The sequence below is a fragment of the Cnephaeus nilssonii genome (genome assembly GCF_951640355.1).
Source record: "Cnephaeus nilssonii genome assembly, chromosome: 4".
Classification (NCBI taxonomy): Eukaryota; Metazoa; Chordata; class Mammalia; order Chiroptera; family Vespertilionidae; genus Cnephaeus; species Cnephaeus nilssonii.
In genome coordinates this window covers 3747978-3769587 of record NC_137075.1, presented here as the reverse complement: position 1 = coordinate 3769587, position 21610 = coordinate 3747978, and the positions used below count along the sequence as shown (strand labels likewise).

General features: G+C 46.7%; 1 protein-coding gene across 6 annotated transcripts; it reads left to right on the top strand.

Moving 5' to 3' along the window:
- Positions 1-17238: 17238 nt before the first annotated feature.
- On the top strand, positions 17239-21357 carry FAM219B (family with sequence similarity 219 member B). 6 transcript variants are annotated; one of them, XM_079768071.1, is made up of 6 exons: positions 17239-18117; positions 18421-18508; positions 18939-19016; positions 19161-19338; positions 19454-19502; positions 20908-20996. In XM_079768071.1, the coding sequence occupies exons 1-5, from the start codon at positions 17922-17924 to the stop codon at positions 19454-19456; spliced, it is 543 nt and encodes a 180-aa protein (XP_079624197.1). In that variant the 5' UTR covers positions 17239-17921; the 3' UTR covers positions 19457-19502; positions 20908-20996. The 6 variants fall into 6 exon arrangements, with proteins under 6 accessions (XP_079624197.1, XP_079624196.1, XP_079624193.1 ...); XM_079768070.1 differs by having other exon boundaries at positions 20905-20956; XM_079768067.1 differs by lacking the exon at positions 19454-19502 and having other exon boundaries at positions 17245-18117; positions 20908-21357.
- The last annotated feature ends 253 nt before the right edge of the window (positions 21358-21610 follow it).

Genomic DNA, 21610 nt, shown 5'->3' with positions numbered 1-21610 from the left:
ACCTTTTAAATATTTTCTCTTTTGGGAGATCATTATTGGTGTATTAAAATGCCATTAATTTCTGGGTGTTAATTTTGTATTCTTCTACATTGCCAAATTCATTTTTTAAATCTGGTAGTTTTGGGGGGCGTCTTTAGGGTTTTCTGTATACAATGGATGCCTACGGCCCCAATTATTTCTTTTTAAGTTCTATCATTGTTCTTGCAACTTTCCCTTTCACCTCACTACTATCAATAAACTTCTTATTGCCCTACCCAGTTTGGCTGAGTAGACAGAGTGTCCGCCTGCGGACTGAAGGATCCCAGGATCGATTCTGGCCAAGGGCACATGCCCGGGTTGTGGTCTGAATCCCCAGTGGGGGGCGTGCAGGAGGCAGCCGATCAATGATTCTCATCATTGATGTTTCTATCTCTCTCCCTCTCCCTTCCTCTCTGAAATCAATAAAAATATATTTTTTTAAAATAAACTTCTTAGGACCTATGGTGAGTTACTATATATTTATTTAATAATAATAAGCAGCAACAACAGCAAAAAAGAAATTCACAGCACAATTTCCTGAAATGTTAACAATGTGAGGGTTAGTGGTAAATTGACTCATACTTGCACATTTTCTCCTGTGTTTGTCACCTGAGATACATATGACTGATCATACAGGTATCAGCATGAAAGTGTTGTTGGGTTAAGAACCAGTTTTTTGTTCGACAAGCAAGACATTTTTTCTATGAACAACTTGGTCAAGAACTGAATTGTTTGAGATGGGTGATGTTCAGCCCTAGCTAGTTTGGCTCAGTGGATAGAGCGTCGGCCTGCAGACTGAAGGGTCCACAGTTCGATTCCAGTCAAGGACACATGCCCAGGTTGCGGGCTAGATCCCCAGTAGGGGGCATGAAGGAGGCAGCTGATCAATTATTCTCATCATTGATGTTTCTATCTTTCTCTCCCTCTCCCTTCCTCTCTGAAATCAATAAAAAAAATTTTTTTAAAAAAGAGAGAGATGGGTGATGTTCAAGAACCGAGGTTTGACTGTTTCAGAAAGAGAAATTAAGATAACAATCCCATATATAGTTGCATCAAAAAGAATACAATATGGGTAGCAGGAGCAGAGCAATGCCTAAATCAAAGGAATTTTTTCCTTTTTCAATCCTCACTCAAGGATATTTTTCCATTGATTTTTAGAGAGCGTGGAAGGGAGGGGGAGAGACTGAAAGAGAGAAACATCAATGTAAACATCGATTGGTGGCACTCTGACCTGGGGCCGGGGATTGGGCCTGAAACCAAGATATGTGCCCTTGGCCTGGAATCGAACCCGGGACCCTTCAATCCAAGGGCTGACTTGCTATCCACTGAACCAAACCAGCCAGGGAAGGAATTTGTTTCTTCAAGCTCTTCTGGCAGTGATTCTGACAGTGACATTGACAGGAAGTTATAGAGGAAAAAGCAAGTTACTTCAGAAAAACCTGTAAAGAAGCAAAAGTCGCCGAAACCGGTTTGGCTCAGTGGATAGAGCGTCGGTCTGTGGACTGGAAGGTCCCAGGTTCGATTCCGGTCAAAGGCATGTACATTGGTTGCGGGCACATCCCCTGGTGGGGGCTGTGCAAGAGGCAGCTGGTCGATGTCTCTCTCTCATCTCATCGATGTTTCTAGCTCTCTATCCCTCTCCCTTCCTCTCTGTGAAAAATCAATAAAATATATTTTAAAAAAAAAAGAAGCAAAAGTCTGGTGAGACTTCAAGAGTCCTATCATCTTTTAAACAAAACAGCAGCAGAAATGATAACATGTTTCAGGTTGGGGAAATGAGGTACATCAACATTCAGGACTTTAAAGGAAAAGTCTTAATTGATATTGGAGAATATTGGGTGGATCTACTAGTAGAAGGTGAATGAAACCATGAAGAAAAGGCATTTCCTTAAATCCAGAGCAATGGAGCCAGGGTTTCTATTTGTCTGCATACTCGCCAGCACTTGTTGTTTGTTGATTTGTTAATAATAGCCATTCTGACAGGTGTGAGATGGTACTTCATTGTTGTTTTGATTTGCATCTCTCGGATAATTAGTGACTTGGAGCATGTTTTCATATGTCTCTTGCCCCTCTTTATGTCCTCTTTCGAAAAGTGTCTACTTAGGTCCTTTGCCCATTTTTTCATTATATTTGTTTATCTTCCTTTTGTTGAGTTGTAGGAGTTCCCTATAAACTTTAGAGATTAACATTGGCAAATATGTTCTCCCATGCAGTGGGCTTCCTTGTTGTTTTGTTGATGGTTTCTTTTGCTGTGCAGAAGCTTTTTATTTTGATGTAGTCCCATTTGTTTATTTTCTCTTTAGTTTCCATTGCCCTAGGAGCTGTATTGGTAAAGATATTGCTACGACATATGTCTGATATTTTGCTGCCTATGGATTCTTCTAAGATTTTTATGGTTTCCCTTCTTATGTTTAAGTCCTTTATCCATTTTTAGTTTATTTTTGTGTATGGTGTAAGTTGGTGATCTAATTTCTTCTTCTTCTTCTTCTTCTTCTTCTTCTTCTTCTTCTTCTTCTTCTTCTTCTTCTTCTTTTTGCATATATCTGTCCAATTTTCCCAACACCATTTATTGGAGAGACTGTCTTGACTCCCATTGTATGCTCCTTTGTCAAATATTAATTGAGCATAATGGCTTGGGTTGATTTCTGGGTTCTCTATTTGGTTCCATTGGTCTATATGTCTCTTCTTGTGCCAATACCAGGCAGTTTTGAGAATAGAGACTTGGTAGTATAGCTTGATATCTGGTATTGTGATCCCTCCAACTTTGTTCTTCTTTCTCAGGATTGCTGTGGCTATTTGGGGTCTTTTCTTATTCCAGATGAATTTTTGGAGAGTTTGTTCTAGGTCTGTGAAATATTCCGTTGGTATCTTAATGGGGATTGCATTGAACCTATAGATTGCTTTGGGTAATACGAACATTTTAATGATGCTGATTCTATCAATCTATGAACACGGTATATTCTTCCAATTGTTTGTCTTCCTCTATCTCTTTTTTAAACATCCTGTAGTTTTCCAAGTATAGGTAGGTCTTTTACTACCTTAGTTAAGTTTATTCCTAGGTATCTTCATTTTTTTGTTGCAATGGTAAATGGGATTGTGTTTTTAGCTTCTCTTTCTGTGAGTTCATTATTGGTGTATAAAAAGCCATAGATTTCTTGGTGTTAATTTTGTATCCTGCTACATTGCTGAATTCATTTATTAAGTCTAGTAGTTTTTTGATGAAGTCTTTGGGATTTTCTATGTAAAATATCATGTCATCTGCGAATAATGAGTTTTACTTCTTCTTTTCCAATTTGGATGCCTTTTATTTCTTCTTCTTGTCTAATTGCTATGGCTAGCACTTTCAGTACTATGTCGAACAGGCGTGGTGAAAGTGGGCATCCTGTCTTGTTCCTGTTCTTAGGGGAAATGGTTTTAGTTTTTGCCCATTGAGTATGATGTTGGCTGTAGGTCTGTCATATATGGCCTTTATTATGTTGAGATATGCTCCCTCTATTCCAACTTTGCTGAGAGTTTTTATCAAAAATGGGTGTTGGATTTTATAGAATGCTTTTTCTTCACCTATGGATATGATCATGTGATTATTGTATTTCAAATTGTGTATGTGATGTAGCACGTTTATTGGTTTGCAAATATTGTACCAGCCTTGAATCCCTGGAATAAATCCCACTTGATCATGGTGTATGATCTTCTATATATATAAAAGCCTAAACAACTGAACAACCGAACGACGGGTCAACTGGTAGCTATGATGCGCACTGACCAACAGGGGGCAGATGCTCAATGCTCCCACAGCGGGAGTGCTGCTCAGCTGACCGACTGGTCCCGGCAGCCCAGCAGCCCAGTGGCAGCCACTCATTCCCTCAATAGTCCTGCAGGACCAATATCCGTAGAACGGACCAGGCACCGACAGACTGGTGCCACCAGCAAGATCCTGACAGTGCCACTGGCCTCCTGGAAGTCTGCCTCGGGAACCACAGCCTCTTCCTCTCCGTAGATGCTCCACAAGGAAGAAATGATATAAAGGCAGCCACCAGGTGTCTCCCAACAATCAGCGCGAACATCAGTAGACGGATCTGGATCCCAGTCCAGCAAGGGTGTCCCTCCGCCCAACCAGAGGGCTGATTGCATCCCAGCCTCCCCAACTCCCCTCAGGATGGGCACCAGATGCAGAGCTCATGGTTGGCGAGCAACGCTGTGGCGGTGCGAGCCTCTCCTGATCAGGACTGACTGGGCGCGAGCCCGCGGCAAGTGCAGTGGAGCTGGGAGCAGCAGGCAGGAGTGGCAGGCGGCATTGGACTGCCAGTTTTCAGCCTAATCCCTGCAGGCCACACCGAGGGACCTCACCCATGCACGAATTCGTGCACCGGGCCTCTAGTTTTAATATATTGCTGGGTGCAATTTGCTAACATTTTGTTGAGGATTTTAGCATCTATGTCATCAGGGATATTGGCCTGTAATTCTCTTTCTTTGTAGTGTCTTTATCTGATTTTGGAATTAGGATAATACTGGCCTCATAAAAAAAGTTTGGAAGTGTTCATTCCTCTTGGCTTTTCTGAAATAGTTTGAGGAATATCGTGTTAGCTCTCCTTTGAATGTTTGGTAAACTCCTCGTGAATCCATCCAGACCTGGGCTTTTGTTTGGTGGGAGTGTTTTGATTACTGCTTCTGTTTCATCGGTTGTTATTGGCCTATTTAGGTTTTCTGATTAATCCTGATTCAGTTTTTGGAGATTATATTTTTCTAGAAATTTGTCTATTTCATCCACATTGTTCAGCTTGTTGGCATATAGTTGTTCACAGTATTGTCTTACAATTGTTTGTATTTCTGTGGTATCCGTGGTTATTTCTCCACTTTTGTTTCCAATTTTACTTATTTGGGTCCTCTCTCTTTGTTTCTTGATGAGTCTGGCTAATGGTTTATCAATTTTGTTTATCCTTTGAAAGAACCAGCTCTTGTTTTCATTGAATATATATATATATATATATATATATATATATATATATATATATAGAGAGAGAGAGAGAGAGAGAGAGAGAGAGTCTCTGTTATTTATTTCTGCTCTTATCTTTATTATATCCTTCCTACTACTTATTCTGGGCTTTTCTTGTTGTTCTCTTTCTAGTTCCTAAAGTTGTAGAGTTAAATAGTTTATTGCTGATTTTTCTTGTTTTAGGAGGTATGCCTGCAGTGCTATGAATTTCCTTCTCAGGACTGCTTTTGCTGTATCCCAGAGATTTTTGGATGTTGTGTATTCCTTTTCATTTGTTTCCAGGAAGTTTTTTATTTCTTTCTTGATCTCGTTGGTAACCCATTCATCCTATCTTACCTAATAATAGATAAACATGTAAATTGACTGTACCTTCACTACGCCCACAGCCAATCAGAGTGACTATGCAAATTAACCCAAAAAAGATGGCAGTTAATTTGCATACATAGGCGCCCAGCGCCTGTGTCCCAGGAACATCCTGGCACCCAGGTCACTGTGAAGTAAGGCCTGGTGCAGGAGCGAACCCCCTGCAATCGATCGCAGGGTAGCTGGGGCTCTGCTCCTGCACAAGGCCGAAAGTGGACCCCCTGCGATCGATTGCAGAGAGCTGGAGGTCCGCTCCTGCTCCAGGCGAAATCTGGAGGCTTTTGGCCTGGTGCAGGAGCGGACCCCTGCAATCGATCGCCTGGGCAGGAGCAGACCCCCTGTGATTGATGGCAGGAGCGGAGCCTGCGATCAGAGGGAGCTGAAGGGCCCCTGCCCAGGCCTAAAGCTTCAGCCAGAGGCTTTAGGCCTGGGCAGGGCCCAGCCCGCGATTGGTGTGAACTATAGAGGAAACACCTTTTCTGACTGCACGTTGGCTAAGCTTCCTGTATGCCACTGGTAATATTCTTAGTAACTTGGGTAATATGAATCCAAAAAGGTGATCTAGGGTTTTTCCACCACACTTTTGGAGAAAAAAACAAAGGTCCGCTGCTGGAGGGCTAAGAAATGTCATATCCTGCCCTAGCTGGTTTGACTCAGTGGATAATGCTTCGGCCTGCAGACAGCAGGGTCTGGGTTCGATTCTGATCAAGGGCATGTACCTAGGTTGCAGGCTCCTCCCTGGCTGGGGCCCAGATCAGGGCTCATGCAGAAGGCAACCAATCAAAGTGTTCCTCTCACTTTGATGTTGCTCTCTGTCTTTCCCTTTCTCTTCCACATTCTCTAAAAGTCAATGGAAACATATCCTCAGGTGATGATTAAAAAAAAAAGAAAGAAAGAAATGCATATCCTATGAAAGACACATCTTGAAAATGCCTAAAGAAAGTTGTCATTTTTTCTTGGTGAAGGGACTGGAGTCCATGTTGATGAAAACAACTTGGTGGCTGTAGTGACTGGCAGTGGCTGCAGCAGTGGGGTGATGGGGCTGCTGCCTTCCCCTGATCAGCCCAGTTGCTTCCCACAAAGGGAGGCCAGACTGCAGCTTAAGCCCGCTCCCCGTGGGGAGAGGGCCTAAGCCGTCAGTAGGACATCCCCTGAGGGCTCCCAGTATGTGAGAGGGGGCAGGATGGGCTGAGGGACCCCCTACCCCCAGTGCACGAATTTCGTGCACCAGGCCCCTAGTCCTATATAATAAAAGGCTAATATGCAAATCAATTGAATGGCAGAATGACTGGTCGCTATGATGTGCACTGACCACCGGGGGCAGACGCTCAATGCAGGATGCTGCCCCCTGGTGGTCAGTGTGCTCCCACAGGGGGAGCACTGCTCAGCCAGAAGCTGGGCTCATGGCAGGCGAGCGCAGCGGCGGTGGCAAGAGACTCTCCCGCCGCCTCCGCAACAGTGCTAAGGACCCCTTGACGGGTATCCGACTGCCAGGAGCAGGCCTAAGCTGGCAGGTGGACATCCCCCGAGGGGTCCCAGACTGTGAGAGGGCGCAGGCTGAACTGAAGGACCCCCTCTCCAGTGCACAAATGTCATGCACTGGGCCTCTAGTTGTTTAATAATATGCTATTTAGCCTTCATGTGTTTTAATGTTTTGGGGTGTTTTTCTGTAGTTGATTTCTTTTTTTTCTTTTTTTTAAGTTTTTGAATGACTCAACAGTTAAGAAACTTTTGAGATATATTCTTCTGTTTGTCTCCAATGTTCAGAAAAAGCCTTGTGTACATGTGATTCTACCATTTGGATTTCTTCCGCCTTCAAAGACAATCAAAGTACCCAAATTCCCCTATCTATTTGAAAATACTAGATGGTATCCCCAAAGTTTTAAAAGCACGCCTGAAGGTACCCCCACCGCTAAGGTGAATGTATCACTTTGCTCATGACTGTGTAAAAATAACACAAAAGGTGCTCAAACTGAAAGGGAATTTTCTGGTTTCAGCTGTGACTCCAGACAGGATCCAAAGAGGAGTTTTGCCATCTCTTCTCTGGGTTTTATGGAGACTTGCTTTATTTACCCTTCTGTGTTAGCCTCTTAAGGCACTCAGTCAACCTTAAAAGGGCACAGGAAAGGGCATATTTTAAAATATATATATTTTATTGATTTTTTACAGAGAGGAAGGGAGAGAGAGAGAGAGAGAGAGAGAGAGAGAGAGAGAGAGAGAGTTAGAAACATCGATGAGAGAGAAACATCGATCAGCTGCCTCTTGCACACCTCCTACTGGGGATGTGCCCGCAACCAAGGCACATGCCCTTGACCGGAATCGAACCTGAGACCCTTGAGTCTGCAGGCCAACGTTCTATCCACTGAGCCAAACCGGTTAGGGCTGTAGTTGATTTCTAATTTCATTCCACTGTGATCTGAGAAGATGCTTGATATGATTTCAATTTTCTTGAACTTGTAGAGACTTGTTTTGTGTCCTAACATGTGGTTTCTCTTTGTGAATGATCCATGTGCACTTGAGAAGAATGTATATTTTGCTGCACTGGGATGAAATGTTCTATAAATGTCTATTAAATCCATCTAATCCTGTGTGTCCTTTAGAGTTTCTGTTTCCTTGTTAAGTTTTTGTCTGTAAGATCTGTCCAGTGAAATCAGAGGGGTATTAAAGTCCCCTACTCTGACTGTAATGTTGTCGACCTCTCCCTTAAAGTCCTCTAAAACTTTTTTTTATATATTAGGTGCTCCTATATTGGGTGCATATGTGTTTACCAGGGTTATATCCTCTTGTTGGATTGATCCCTTTAGTATCATGTAGTGCCCTTTGTTGTCTCTTATGATGACTTTCATTTTAAAGTCTATTTTGTTGGATATGAGTATTGCTACTCCAGCTTTTTTTCTTTTTCAGTTGCATAAAAAAATTTTTCCCATCCCTTCACTTTCATCCTGTGTGTCTTTTGTTTTGAGGTGGGTCTCTTGTAGACACCATATAGTTGGGTCATGTTGTTGTATCCATTCAGCTACCTACGCTTTTTGATTGGAGCATTTAATCCATTTACATTTAGGTGTATTATTGACTAGAGGCCTGGTGCACGAAATTCGTGCACGGGAGGGGGTGTCCCTCAGCCCAGCCTGCACCCTCTCCAATCTGGGAGCCCTCAAGGGATGTCCAACTGCCTGTTTAGGCCCGATCCCAGTCCCTCTCCTAACTGCTCGCCTGCCTGCCTTCCTGATTGCCTCTACCCGCTTCTGCCTGCCAGCCTGATCATCCCCTAACCACTCCCCTGCCAGCCTGATTAATGCCTTACTGCTCCCCTGCCAGCCTCAAAAAGAAAAATAGGGCCAAAACCGGTTTGGCTCAGTGGATAGAGCGTCAGCCTGCGGACTGAAAGGTCCCAGGTTCGATTCCGGTCAAGGGCACATACCTTGGTTGCGGGCACATCCCCAGTAGAGGGTGTGCAAGAGGCAGCTGATCGATGTTTCTCTCTCATCGATGTTTCTAACTCTCTCTCTCTCTCTCTCTCTCTCTCTCTCTCTCTCTCTCTCTCCCTTCCTCTCTGTAAAAAAAATCAATAAAATTTTTTTTTAAAAAAATAGGCTTATGGCAATAAATACATATCTATCAACAATTGAATCTAAAGATCAAAATAAATTAACAAGAAATGTAATGAACAAAATAAAATGATGAATAAAATAGAACCAGAAGCATGGAAGCATGGAGCAGACTGACGAATCTTAGAGAGAAGTAGGGAGAAGGGGTGGGAAGAGATTAACCAAAGATCTTACCTATGGACACAGAAAGTTAGGTGGCGAAGACCTGGGGTGGGGCGGGAACCAGGTGGAAGGGGACATCTGTAATAATCTCAACAATAAAGATTTTTAAAAATTAAAAAGATAAGAATTAGCCCAGCCAGTGTGGCTTAGTGGTTGAGCATTGACCTATGAACCAGGAGGCCCAGTTTGATTCCTGGTCAGAGCACTTGCTGGGGTTTCTGTCTCAACCCACAGTAGGGGACCTGCAGGAGGCAGCCAATCAATGATTCTCTCTCATCATTGATGTTTCTCTCTTCCTCTCCCTTCCTCTGTGAAATCAATAAAAATAATTTTTAAAAATACAAGAAATATGTGTTGAAGACTTAACTACACAAAGGAGGACCAAGATGGCGGCATAGGGTGGACGCCTGATTGTTGCCTACCACAACAATTTTGAAACTACAACTGGAAAACAGAGCAGACACCATCCAGAACCACCGGAGGGCTGGCTGAGCAGATGCTCTACAACTAGAATAAAAGAGAGGGGGAGGCAGGATGATGCTGATGCCGGTGAGCCAAAGATCACACTTTAAGAACTACGGCTCTGGCGACACAATGGCGGCCTGGAACGTGCTCGGCGCAGTTCCCCCAGCGGTCTCCGGCTGAGGGGATGGCTCCACTCACTGCCGAGCACGGACAGACGAGCCCCTGGGAGACATGGGGTGGGAGACTCCGCGTTTGCTGACCTCCGAGTCCTTCGAGAATCTCTGCGCCCCGGAAGCGGCCAGGTGCGCACGCCCAGCAATCGGCCACCACTGCAGACCCGAGCGCCGTTGCAGCGACCTAGGACCAGCCCGCCACCGCGCACCGGGCGCACCGGAGCTTCGTCGAGCCCGCCGCCCAGCGAGTTCCGCGGCAGCCGCCCCGGAGCTTTGAGAAAATGGCCGAAGGAATTGCTGAGAGGGAATTGACCAACAGGAATTGGGATCAAGAAGACGAAGCCCCGCTGGGTCCCGGGTCCGGGTGAGGCCACGTGCCCCTGGGTCCGAGCAAGGCTGGGACCCGGGTCAGGGTGAGGCTGAGTCCCGGGTCCGGGTGAGGCCGCGCGCCCCTGGGTCCGGGAGAGGCCACGCGTCCCTGGGTCCGGGTGAGGCTGGGTCCCGGGCCCGGGTGAGGCCACACGCCCCCGGGTCTGAGTGAGGCCACGCACCCCTGGGTCCAGGTGAGGCCGCGCGCCCCTGGGTCTGGGAGAGGCCACGCGTCCCTGGGTCCGGGTGAAGCTGGATCCCGGGTCCGGGTGAGGCCATACGCCCCTGGGTCCGGGAGAGGCCACGCGCCCCTGGGTCCGGGAGAGGCCACGCGCCCCTGGGTCCGGGAGAGGCCACGCGCCCCTGGGTCCGGGTGAGGCTGGGTCCCAGACCCGGGTGAGGCCGTGCGCCCCTGGGTCCGGGAGAGGCCATGCGCCCTTGCATCCGGGTGAAGCTGGGTCCCGGGCCCGGGTGAGGCTGCGCGCCCCCAGGTCCGGGTGAGGCCGCACGCTCCTGGGTACGGGTGAGGCCACGCGCCCCTGGGTCCGGGTGAGGCTGGATCCCGGGTCCGGGTGAGGCCGCGCGCCCCTGAGTCCGGGTGAGGCCGTGCCCCTGGGTCCGGGCGAGACCAAACCAGAGGGAGTCGGACCTGCATTACCACCATTTGTCCACCATCCAGAACTGAAAAGTCAGTGCTGACATGTACACATAAGGAACTGGTGGACATTGAAATTGGGTCTCAAAAGATCTGTTGGTCCAGAAAGAAACTCACTACAGACTGATTCATTTGCCTGTCAGCATAACTATTATTGCTCGTCTCACATTCAGTTCTTATAAGTATATTTCTAGTAACACATGATCTCACTCATCTAGGGGAAATGATGAACAACATAGACTGATGAACAAGAACAGACCCAGAAACAAGGAGGCACCGACCGGACTGTCGGGCCTCAAAGGGAGGGTAGGGGAGGGTGGGGGTAGGGGGGAGTGATCAACCAAAGGACTTGTGTGCATGCATACGAGCCTAACCAATGGCTAAGGACAACAGGGGGGTGGGGGCATCTGTGGGGAGGGGTGTGGGATGGGAATGGGGGGATGAGGCCAAATATGTGACACCTTAATCAATAAAGAAATTAAAAATATATATATATATATATATATATATATATATATATATATATATATATATATATATGTGTGTGTGTGTGTGTTGGCAAGGATATGGAGAAAAGGGAACTCTCATGCACTGTTGGTGGGAATGTACTTTGGTGCGGCCACTATAGAAAACAGTATAGAACTACTGTATGACCCAGCAATTCCACTTCTGGGTATTTATCCAAAGATAAGGAAATACTGACTCAAAAAGATATATCCACCACTGTGTTTACTGCAGCATTGTTTACAATATAGAAACAACCTAAGTGTTGATTTATGGATAAATGGGGGGAAATTTGTATATATAATATACAACTCAGTCAATAAAATGACATGAATTATTCTTATTTAGCCATGAAAAAAGAATTAAATTTTCCAATCTGTAACAACATGGATGAAACCTGAGGCATTATACAAAGTGAAATAAGTCATATAGAGAAAGACAAATATATGATCTCACTTATATGTATAATGTAAAACACAAAACAAATTCATAGATGCAAAGAACAGATTGGTGGTTGCGGGAAGGAGGAATGGATGAAGGGAATCAAAAGATACAAAAAAATTTTTAATATATTTTTATTGATTTCAGAGAGAAAGGGAGAGGGAGAGAGAGAGATAGAAACATGAATAATGAGAGACAATCATCCCTGCACACCACCCACCGGGGATCAAGCCTGCAACCTGGGCATGTGCCCTGATCAGGAATTGAACACTGATCTCCAAGTTCATAGGTTGATGCTCAACCACTGAGCCATGCCAGCCCGGCAAAAGTTATAAAATTTCAGCTATAAAATAAATACCATGGGATGTAAATGTACAACATAATGACTATAGTTAATAATACTATACTTCATATTTGAAAGTTACTAAGAGAGTAGATCTTAAAAGTCCTTACACAAGAGAAAAAAATAATTTTGTAACTATGTATGATTATGGATGTTAATTAGACTTACTGTGGTGATCATTTTGCAATATATACAAATACTGAGTCATTCTGTTGTATATCTGAAACTAATATAATGTTATATGTCAATTACGCTATCCTAGATAATAAAAGCCCAGCAACCGAACGGTGGAATGACCAGAAAAACCAGTCGCTATGATGCGCACTGACCACCAGGGGGCAGATGCTTAACACAGATGCTGCCCCCTGGTGTCAGTGTGCCCCCACAGTGGGGGCGCCACTCAGCTGCCGGGGATGTGCAGCTGCTCCCACAGCAGGCCAATCCCCCGGCCACGCCCCCCACCAGTGCACGAATCCTGTGAACCTCTCGTACCTCAATAACAAGTATTTCACCACTCTTCCCCATCACTTCCTATGCTTAATCACAGGCACTTCCCAGTGGGCAGCAGAACAGGAATTCTCAACTGATAATGAAGATTCTTCTGTCCCGGGACTAGAGAAAGGTTAGGGAATGGGTAGGATGCCCATGATCTGAAGCCAAAGGTAAAGGATGTGACTGCCCAATGGGAACAGGAGGGCCTGGAAGCCAGGGTGGGAATTTCCCTCCCTCCACTCCATCCTACCCTACCTCCAACAAGGAAGAATAAAAGAAGACTGGGAGTCAAAAAGTAGCAGGCGCCTTCTCTGTCCTGTTCATCGTTAGATCCGTGGGGTCTCACAGAGCACCTGCCCACCTTAGATGAAGGAAGCTTTGCTGAATGGAGGGGCTAAGGCTCTCCAGTCCAGCAGGGTGCCAGCACAGCTGTTCCGGGTAAGGGTCTGAGTAGGTGAGTGAGGAAGAGAGGCTTTGTGCCGTCTACTGTGGCAGTTCTTGTCCTGAAGACTCATCCCCTTGAGCCTAGGCTTTATTCTTTGTTGTTTGTTTTGGGGAGTTGGGAATAATTTATTTTTTCTCCGGTTCCTAGTGGACATCATGTCTTAAACAGAAAAGAGAGCTGTCCAGCCAAGTGAGAGAATAAACATGAAATACTTAGAATACCATGTGAGCTGCGTAAGGTTAAATTTCTTGGTGCCAGTCCAAGCACTTGACAATTTAACCTCATAATACTAGTACATTAGATAGGTATATAATCATCCCCACTTCTCAGCTAAAGGAATGAGACGAGACGTAAGGAGGTTAAATAACTTGATAATAAGTGATAGAGCAAATAAACTGGAGTCAGGGTGCATGTTCAATCACATAGCAATGAACTGAGCACTAACGATGGGAGATTCAGGAGGGGCATGAAGGCGCTCAGACTCTTTTTTGCTACAAGTTCTTGAAGATTTTCTAGCATCAAATAGGTTTTGGTCACATCTTCTTTGGCCTTTGGTGAGGTTCCCATCAGTTTAACAGGCAGCATAGCCATGAGAAAAGCCATTTCTTTGGAGTCTTAGGGAGCTGGATTCAAATTCCAAGTTTACCACTTAACTAGTGAAATTGACCAAATCTAAGCCTTATTGCATAACAGGAGTAACAACCAGCTTCATTGGGAGATCAGAAAAATTAAATATTAAGTTGCATAGCCTGTGACCTATGAACCAGGAGGTCACAGGTCAATTCCTGGTCAGAGCATATGCTCGGGTTGCAGGTTCAATCTCCAGTAGGGGGTGTGTTTCTCTCTCCCTCTCCCTTCCTTTCTGAAATCAATAAAAATATTTTTAAAAATTAAGTTAAACCATATGAAATTACTGTTTCTGGAAGTCAAAACAGAGGTGGAATCTAACAAAATAATTAGCATTCCTTTGTGCCTCTAATTTTTAAAAACTCCAGCTCTAGCCCTAACTGGTTTGGCTCAGTGGATAGAGCGTCGGCCTGTGGACTGAAAGGTCCCAGGTTCGATTCCGGTCAAGGGCATGTACCTTGGTTGAAGGCACATCCCCGGTAGGGGGTGTGCAGGAGGCGGCTGATCGATGTTTCTCTCTCATCGATGTTTCTCTCTATCCCTCTCCCTTCCTCTCTGTAAAAAAATCAATAAAATATATTTTTAAAACTCCAGCTCTAAATTCTTTTCTCCTATGCTGCCTAAGGTATAGTCTAACTCAACTGTTTGTATCATCCTTAGGGCTCAGAAGTTGCATTTGACTCCGAACAGCCTCAGGAGACTCATTAGTTCCTACAAGGATCTGGGACTTCTTTCCAACTAGCTACAACCACATCCCTTGGGGGCCAGAGAAGTCAAGAGCCATTGTGGCACAATAGTAAGAAGCTAGGAAAATTTCTGGGCAAGTAGAAGGGGAAACTGAGAAAATTAACAAGGCCAAACAAGTTTGTGCAGCTTGTAGCCAGCTTGTAGCAAGACCTTACCTTCCCCAACGACACTTGAGAGCAAATGATTAATACCTCTCCTCCCAAACCAAAGAATACAGGAAAGCAGGGAGGGGTTATCTCACCCACTGAACAAAGAAGTCAGCAGTCTTGGGACTTGCCAAGATAAAATCACCAGATGTTCTCATAAATTCTGGGAAAAGCCACAACAAAGTAAAAGGGGGACCTTAAAATTTAGTCTGTTGCCCAAAATATCCAGGCAGGAACCTATAAAAGGGTAAAAACCACTTGAACCCCACGGGGCAGTGTGCTCAGTTTAGCTGAGTGATTGCTTGAGCTATATGCCAAATTTATCCTATATAATAAAAGGCTAATATGCAAATTGTCCCCTCGGGAGTTCAACCGACCTGGAGTTCGACCACTCGCTGACGTGCACTGACCACCAGGGGGTGGTGCGGAACGAAGGAAGGCCCCGGCCAGCAGCCAGGGGCAGGAAGGCCCCATCACTGGCCCTGATTGCCGGCCTAGGGACCCTACCTGTGCACAAATTTCGTGCATCAGGCCTCTAATCTTTAATAGAGTTGCTTGCCTTGCTTCCTTAATAAATTCACTTGCTTTGCTTCAACACTGATGTCTGTCACTCCTTTTAAATCTTTCTTACAGCCCAAAAAGGGATAGCCCTCTCCCTCCCCCTCAGAGGGCTGACCCTTAACCCCAGGGCAGTTCCATGCCCTACCTACCACACAGTCAGCGCACACTTTCACCCTTCTGTCTACAGCCTACTTTACCCTTGTTTGTCGCTGCTGTGGGGTTAGTGAGGTTAGTTCCATTTTCAAAGGTAGAAACTGAGGCCTAAAGAGGGTCTGGCCTCATCCAAGGTCTCAGACAACCCCTGGTGTTGGAAGTAGCGTGATTTTGGCATTAAATCAGCCCAGGCACTGCCTCTAGTTATGACCTCCGCAAGGTCCTTGAATCTCTCTCCGAACTGTTTCCTTTTATGGAGAAAAGCACTAATACTGAAGCATAGTAACCTCCATCTTATATAAAAAAAACTGCTGTTTGAAACTCTCTGCTATTGTTAGATAGTCCCTAGTCCTGTAAACTCTGTCATTATAAACTGTCACTTTAGTCTCTCTCTCTCTCTCTCTCTCTCTCTCTCTCTCCCTCCCCCCCCCCCTCTCTCTCTCTCTCTCCCCTTCCTTTTTCCCTCCCTGACTACTACATCATTGTTCTGTTTTTCCCCTTCCCTTACTTTAAGCTCCACTATTTTTAGTTGGATGTGCAGTGATCAAAGGGGCAGGAATTTTTGTTTGTGCATCAAATCCACTGCAACCATCAGCACCATGTCCAATCTAGCTCCAAAGCCAAGGCTGGCATTTAGAGACTTGGAAGAAACTTTGGGATTGAGGTGTGGTTATATTATGTGTACCGGTTAATGATGTGGATTATTTTCAATAGATGGAGTTACACATATGTTGATATATATGCAATTTGATATGTATGCTATTTTGTTATACTGACAACAAGCTTCAAAACTTCATATGTCAAATTTGCTGAAGGTGTTAACATCATACCGGTAGATATTTTTACACTTAAAAATGTTGAATTTCGTGCCAAAAAAAGAGCATCTGCGGGAAGTTTTCATTCATTACTTTATTTTGAAGAAAAGTGCTGTTGAATACTTCGGGAAGCTTATGGTGAACATGCTCCATCTCAAAATATTTATGAACACTGGTTTAAATGCTTTAAAAGTGATATTTTCGATGTGAAAGACAAACATGTCCAGGTCAAACAAAAAAATTTGAAGACCAACAATGACAAGCATTATTGGATGAAGATGTATATCAAACTCCAAAACAACTTGCAGAAAGATTAAACGTTGCTCAGGAAACAATTTCCGATCATTTACAAGCAATGGGAAAGATTTTAAAGGAAGGAAAATGGGTGCCACATCAACTGAACAAAAGACAAATGGAAAACCGAAAAGTCATCAGTAAAATGTTGCTTCAACGGCACGAAAGAAAGTATTTTTTTTTTGCATTGAATTGTGACTGGCAATGAAAAGTGGATTTATTTTGAGAATCCCAAATGCACAAAATCATGGGTTGATCTAGGTCAACCATCAACATCAACTGCAAGGCCAAATCGCTTTGGAAAGAAGACAATGCTCTGCATTTGGTGGGATCAGAAAGGTATGGTGTATTATGAGCTTCTAAAACCAGGTGAAACCATTAATACTGATCTCTACCAACAACAAATAATCAATTTGAACTATGCTTTGATCGTGAAAGGACCAGAATGTTCCAGAAGACATGGCAAAGTAATTTTGCTTCATGATGACACACTTCAAAATCAGCTGAAGACACGTTAAAAGATCTTGCCTGGGAAGTATTAACCCACCCGCTGTATTCACCAGACCTTGCTCCTTCAGATTACCACTTGTTCCGATCGATAGCACATGCACTTTCTGAGCAGTACTTCAAAACATACAAAGAAATGGAAAATTGAGTCTCTGAATTGTTTGCCTCAATACAAGAAAAGTTCTATTGGGACGGTACCCACAAATTACCTGAAAGATGGGGAAATGTGTAGCTAGCAATGGACATTACTTTAAATAAAGCACTTTTGATGTTTCTCTTGAAAAAAAATAAATAAAAATAAAAAATAAACTGTCACTTTAAGACAGTCTGTTATTCTGTAAAATTACTTTGTTTTTTAATTCAAATAATAGAAAAAGATAAACTTAACTGTCTGACCTTGCAAACTAGCCATCCAATGTAATAGATAATTCCCATATTCTTATGCCAAGTACAAACTCATTCTGTATTCAAGGTTACAACTGCCTGTAACAATAACTCACACAGAGCCCTTTGAAAAGTATAAACACGGGAGACTTCGTCTATGTTGGGGCTCAGAGATTTGGAGAGAGACACCGCCCTCCGGGCCGCGCACAATCAACGACTCCTAGTTAACTGGCTCATAAGGCGTCTTGTATCTCATCCAATGATTTACACAACAATACCTCTGCTCAGACAGTTCTCCGTCCCACCCGGGCTCCCCGGTCCGCGAGGGCTCGGGCTGTGGCCAGGTGACCCGTGACACAGGCGGAGACCACGTGCGCGCAGGGGCTTAAAGGCGCCCCAACGCTCCATAAACATCAACCTTTGGTTTTCACTAGAAACAGAACCAGCAGGACGACCCCAACTTCAGACCGACTGCACGGAGGAACGCGTGGGAAAGGAGGCTGCGATCGCCCCGCCCCGGAAGAGCGGGATGGCCGGGCCACGCCCCCAGGAAGCGGGCCGGAAGCTCTGCGGCACCACCCGGCCTGCTCGCCACCATCTTGTTCAAAGAGGCACCTCCCTCCGTGGTTAGCCATTAGGCGGGGCTAGGCGAGGCCATGGCGGCTGAGGAGCGCGGCGGGCACGCGGCGCGAGCCTCCCCCGGAGCCTGGCCGGGCGGGGCACAGCCCGCGGGGCCGCCCTCCGGGCCGAGGGGCTGCGGGGCCCCCCGCCGGGGGCCGCAGACGCCGGCGGCGGCGGAGAAGCGCGGGCCGTACAGGATGGCGCGCGTGCCTTCCGTTCCAGCCAAGCTGCGTGAGTGCGGCCCACGGGGTCTGCCTGGGCGGTCTGCCTGGGCGGTCTGCCTGGGCGGTCTGCCTGGGCGGTCTGCCTGGGCGGTCTGCCTGGGCGGTCTGCCTGGGCGGTCTGCCTGGGCGGTCTGCCTGGGCGGTCTGCCTGGGCGGTCTGCCTGGGCGGTCTGCCGCGTCCCCCCGGCGGGCCCGGAGCACCCGCCGCCCGCTCCCGGCCCCGGTAATCTGCTCGACCAGAGCGGTTCCTGGCGTTTGGGAGAAACGCCGAGTGGGGAACAGCCGCTAACCTGGGCCCTTTGACTTCCAGAGAAGCACCGGGACCTGGCCACGGCCGCTCTGCGGAGGAAAGGCTTGCTGGGGGCCTCGCCGAAGCGCCCCGACCCTTCAGGGAAAAGGTGTCCGCAGGCGCCCCCCCCCCGCCCCTCCGTGCGAGCAGCTCTCCGAGAGGCTGGGAGAACGGGCTCACGTTTGAGGCCCAGCCCGGATTCCCCTGGCGCCAACCCGTCAGGCTCACTGTTTTAAAATAGGAAGGAAAGGACCTTTTTCTTCTTTATTTCTTTAAGAATGTGATGGTGTCAGGGCAGAGTCAGTCACTGTCAGGTTAGGGAGGAGCGCAGCGGCCGGGGGCCCCGCAGTGCAGACGGGCAGCGGTGCGGGTGCCGCCCTGATGGGTGGCAGCGGGGAGCGGTGTGGGGAGGTGCCTGTGTGACAGGCAGAGGCAGGTCAGGAGCAGAGCCGTTCTTTTTCCATAAGGGAAGGATTCTGGCTTCCCTGTAAATGCTGGTGCTTCACCTGTGCTTGATCTCTTCTCCCATCTTCCCTCAGGTCGGTGAAGTTTAACAAGGGCTATACTGCTCTTAGTCAGAGTCCAGATGAAAACCTGGTGTCCCTCAACTCGGACAGGTGAGTGCTGTCCTTGGGAATACCCCGGGGAGTGACGGGAAAAGCCGCACACCGCTCGGTGCCTTCACTAGGCCCCCCGTCTCCTCCAAGACCCTTCATGCACGGTCCAGGGCTGTCTTCTCTGGAGCACTGTTCCGTCCCTAGGTGGCTTGCTCAGAGGACTCGGGATTCATTAGCTCTTGGATTTGGAACACCAGCCCTGTCTGGAGAAGCCATCTTTCCCTGTGTGTCCTGCACTGTTAGTGACCGTGTCCTGTCCCTGCCGGCACCATTGAAGGAACCACTTGTACACCCAAAGCAAACTCTGGTCTTGAATCCTGTGGTGTGTGGTCTTGACTTCATAAGTACTGCAGACCCTCTTGCATGCTCTTCACCTTGTCCTTTGCAGCGGTGCTTCATAGGCATCCCCCTGAATAACTGTCTTCCTCTTCTCCTAGTGATGGGGAGCTGGAATCCAGATACTCCTCCGGGTATTCCTCTGCAGAGGCAAGTGCAGAGTGCCTTCTTGCGTGGGGCCAGGCATCAGGCAGTGCTACCACCACTGCCAAGTGCTTGTCTAGTGCCTGCTGTATGCACAGCACTATGCCAGACTTCCCATTGGTTCTCCAGTCCACTCTGTCCTCTTCCTACAGCAGAGGTATAGGTGTCTGAGGAGGGCTGTTGAAAATTCAGGAGACCATCGACCCTTAGGGCTGGAAATGGCCTCACACATCTTCTAGTTCAGGCCACCACTGAGAAAAGGAATCCTAGATAAATCCCAGCCAAGTGTTTACCAGCCTCTGCTTGGTTGCTTCTTGTAATCGGGTACTCACTACCTCCGAGAAACCTTGTTGCCCGTCCTCCCTCCAGCCCATATGCACAATTCCTTCTTCATGCGCTCTTAGAGCTAAGTCTTCCTTATTAATTTGAAATGTCTCCTGCACCTGGACTCAGTGGTCCTAAGCCTGCCCTCCAGAGTCACACAGTAATTGTAGTCTCCCTTTTTTTGATAGTCTTTTATCTGACATCAGCATTCCTGCCCCTCCCCTGGCCATCCTCCACCAAGCTCGCTTGCTTCCAGGCCAAACAACCTCTGTTCATCTGTGGGAACTCAGACTGAGATACTCTTGGGCTGGTCTTTTGGATGTGTTTCCACAGTGATTGTCCCAGACAGAAACAAGGGATGTAAAGTTCTGGCATGTGCTTTTGACAGAAGTGAAGTGCGGGGGGCATGACTGTATACCACAGGTATTTCTTCCTTATACTCCTGGAAACCGTTGACTAACCCCAAGTTTCTGCCAAAGAAAATAGAGGCGGTTTTTAAATTGCATCCTCCTTGGATATCTGGGTGCCTAAGATTGTTAAAACTAAGAAAAATCAGCCAAGAACCAGAGAAGTCCTGCACTGTTCCCAGTCTGACTTTCCTTCTGCTCAGAGGAGCTGGTGAAACCAGAAGGACAGGTTCCACTTTGCAGGCATCGAAGGACAGAATGTCTAATGGTAGTACCCACAAAGCAGCTCTGCCCTGTTGTACTGTAACTTACATTCCTTACTGTTCTACCCCACCGTTCCCAGAGTTTTCAGCCTTCACAGGGACCAGTCTGGGTTCCCAGTGGGAATGGTCAGAGCATTGATTTTCAGACATATTCTAGAATCTGGTGTTTACATCCGATTCCTCCATATTGAGTGAGAGAAGCTCCCCTGGGGGTTTGCTCCTGGGTGCCCCTCACTGCTGGCTGAGGCACAGGTAGAAAAAGCTGGCATTTCCACCTGCAGTCGAGGATGTCCGGGGTTGACCTGAGGGTGGAGAATGGACAGGAAGCTCTGTAAAGGGAATGTGAGTCTGCATTGTGGGCAGCAGTTATTTCCGCTTTGCAGGCTGGCTTATAGTTTTCTCTCCTGCTCTTAGCAGGTGAACCAGGATGTGAGCCGCCAGCTGCTCCAGGATGGGTATCACCTGGATGAGATTCCAGATGATGAGGACTTGGACCTCATTCCCCCCAAGCCTATGGCCTCAACGTGCTCCTGCTGCTGGTGCTGTCCTGGGGACTCGTTCTCTTGTACCCTCCAGTAGACATAAGTCCCTGAAACAGGCCCTGCTTGCCATGCCTGCAGATCCTTTTGGGCTCTTCGTAGGTCACAGACTGCATTCCCAGAATCACTTGAGGTGCTGGCCTTCTGGGAAGTCAGTGACCTGTCCTGGTGCTTCTCAGGCCGGAGCCCCCATCTGGGCGATAGGGTAATCTGTGGAATTCTGCTGTTGGAGCAGAGTTTGGTGAAACCATTTAATAAGGGTGGGAATAGAGGAATTCTGATTCTTAGGGTGAGTGACAATGCTGGCTAAGAAAAACACTTGAAGACATCTTGACTATTTGTTGTCATGCTCTTGGGATGGAAAAGAGCTTTTGTGCCCAGATTGTGTTGTGTGGAGGCAGAAATTTGTGGCTTGCAGCTGAGAATCTTAGAAAAAGAATTTATGTGGGACCAGTTCAAGAAATTCCTTAAGCTCTCCTTCCTAGCTCCAAGATGGGTTTGCCCTTCAAGAGAGCATAAAGCTTTGGCCCTCTTCTGGTTGTGCCTGACTGTTGCAAGGAGGATAGCAGCTTGCTTGATGA

Coding starts and splice junctions, on each gene's coding strand:
- FAM219B (XM_079768066.1), top strand. CDS start 17,922: ATGGCGGCTGAGGAGCGCGGCGGGCACGCGGCGCGAGCCTCCCCCGGA. Junction 19,017..19,160: donor GTGTCCCTCAACTCGGACAG/GTGAGTGCTGTC, acceptor TTCCGTCCCTAG/GTGGCTTGCTCAGAGGACTC. Junction 19,339..20,904: donor CTCTGGTCTTGAATCCTGTG/GTGTGTGGTCTT, acceptor TCCTGCTCTTAG/CAGGTGAACCAGGATGTGAG.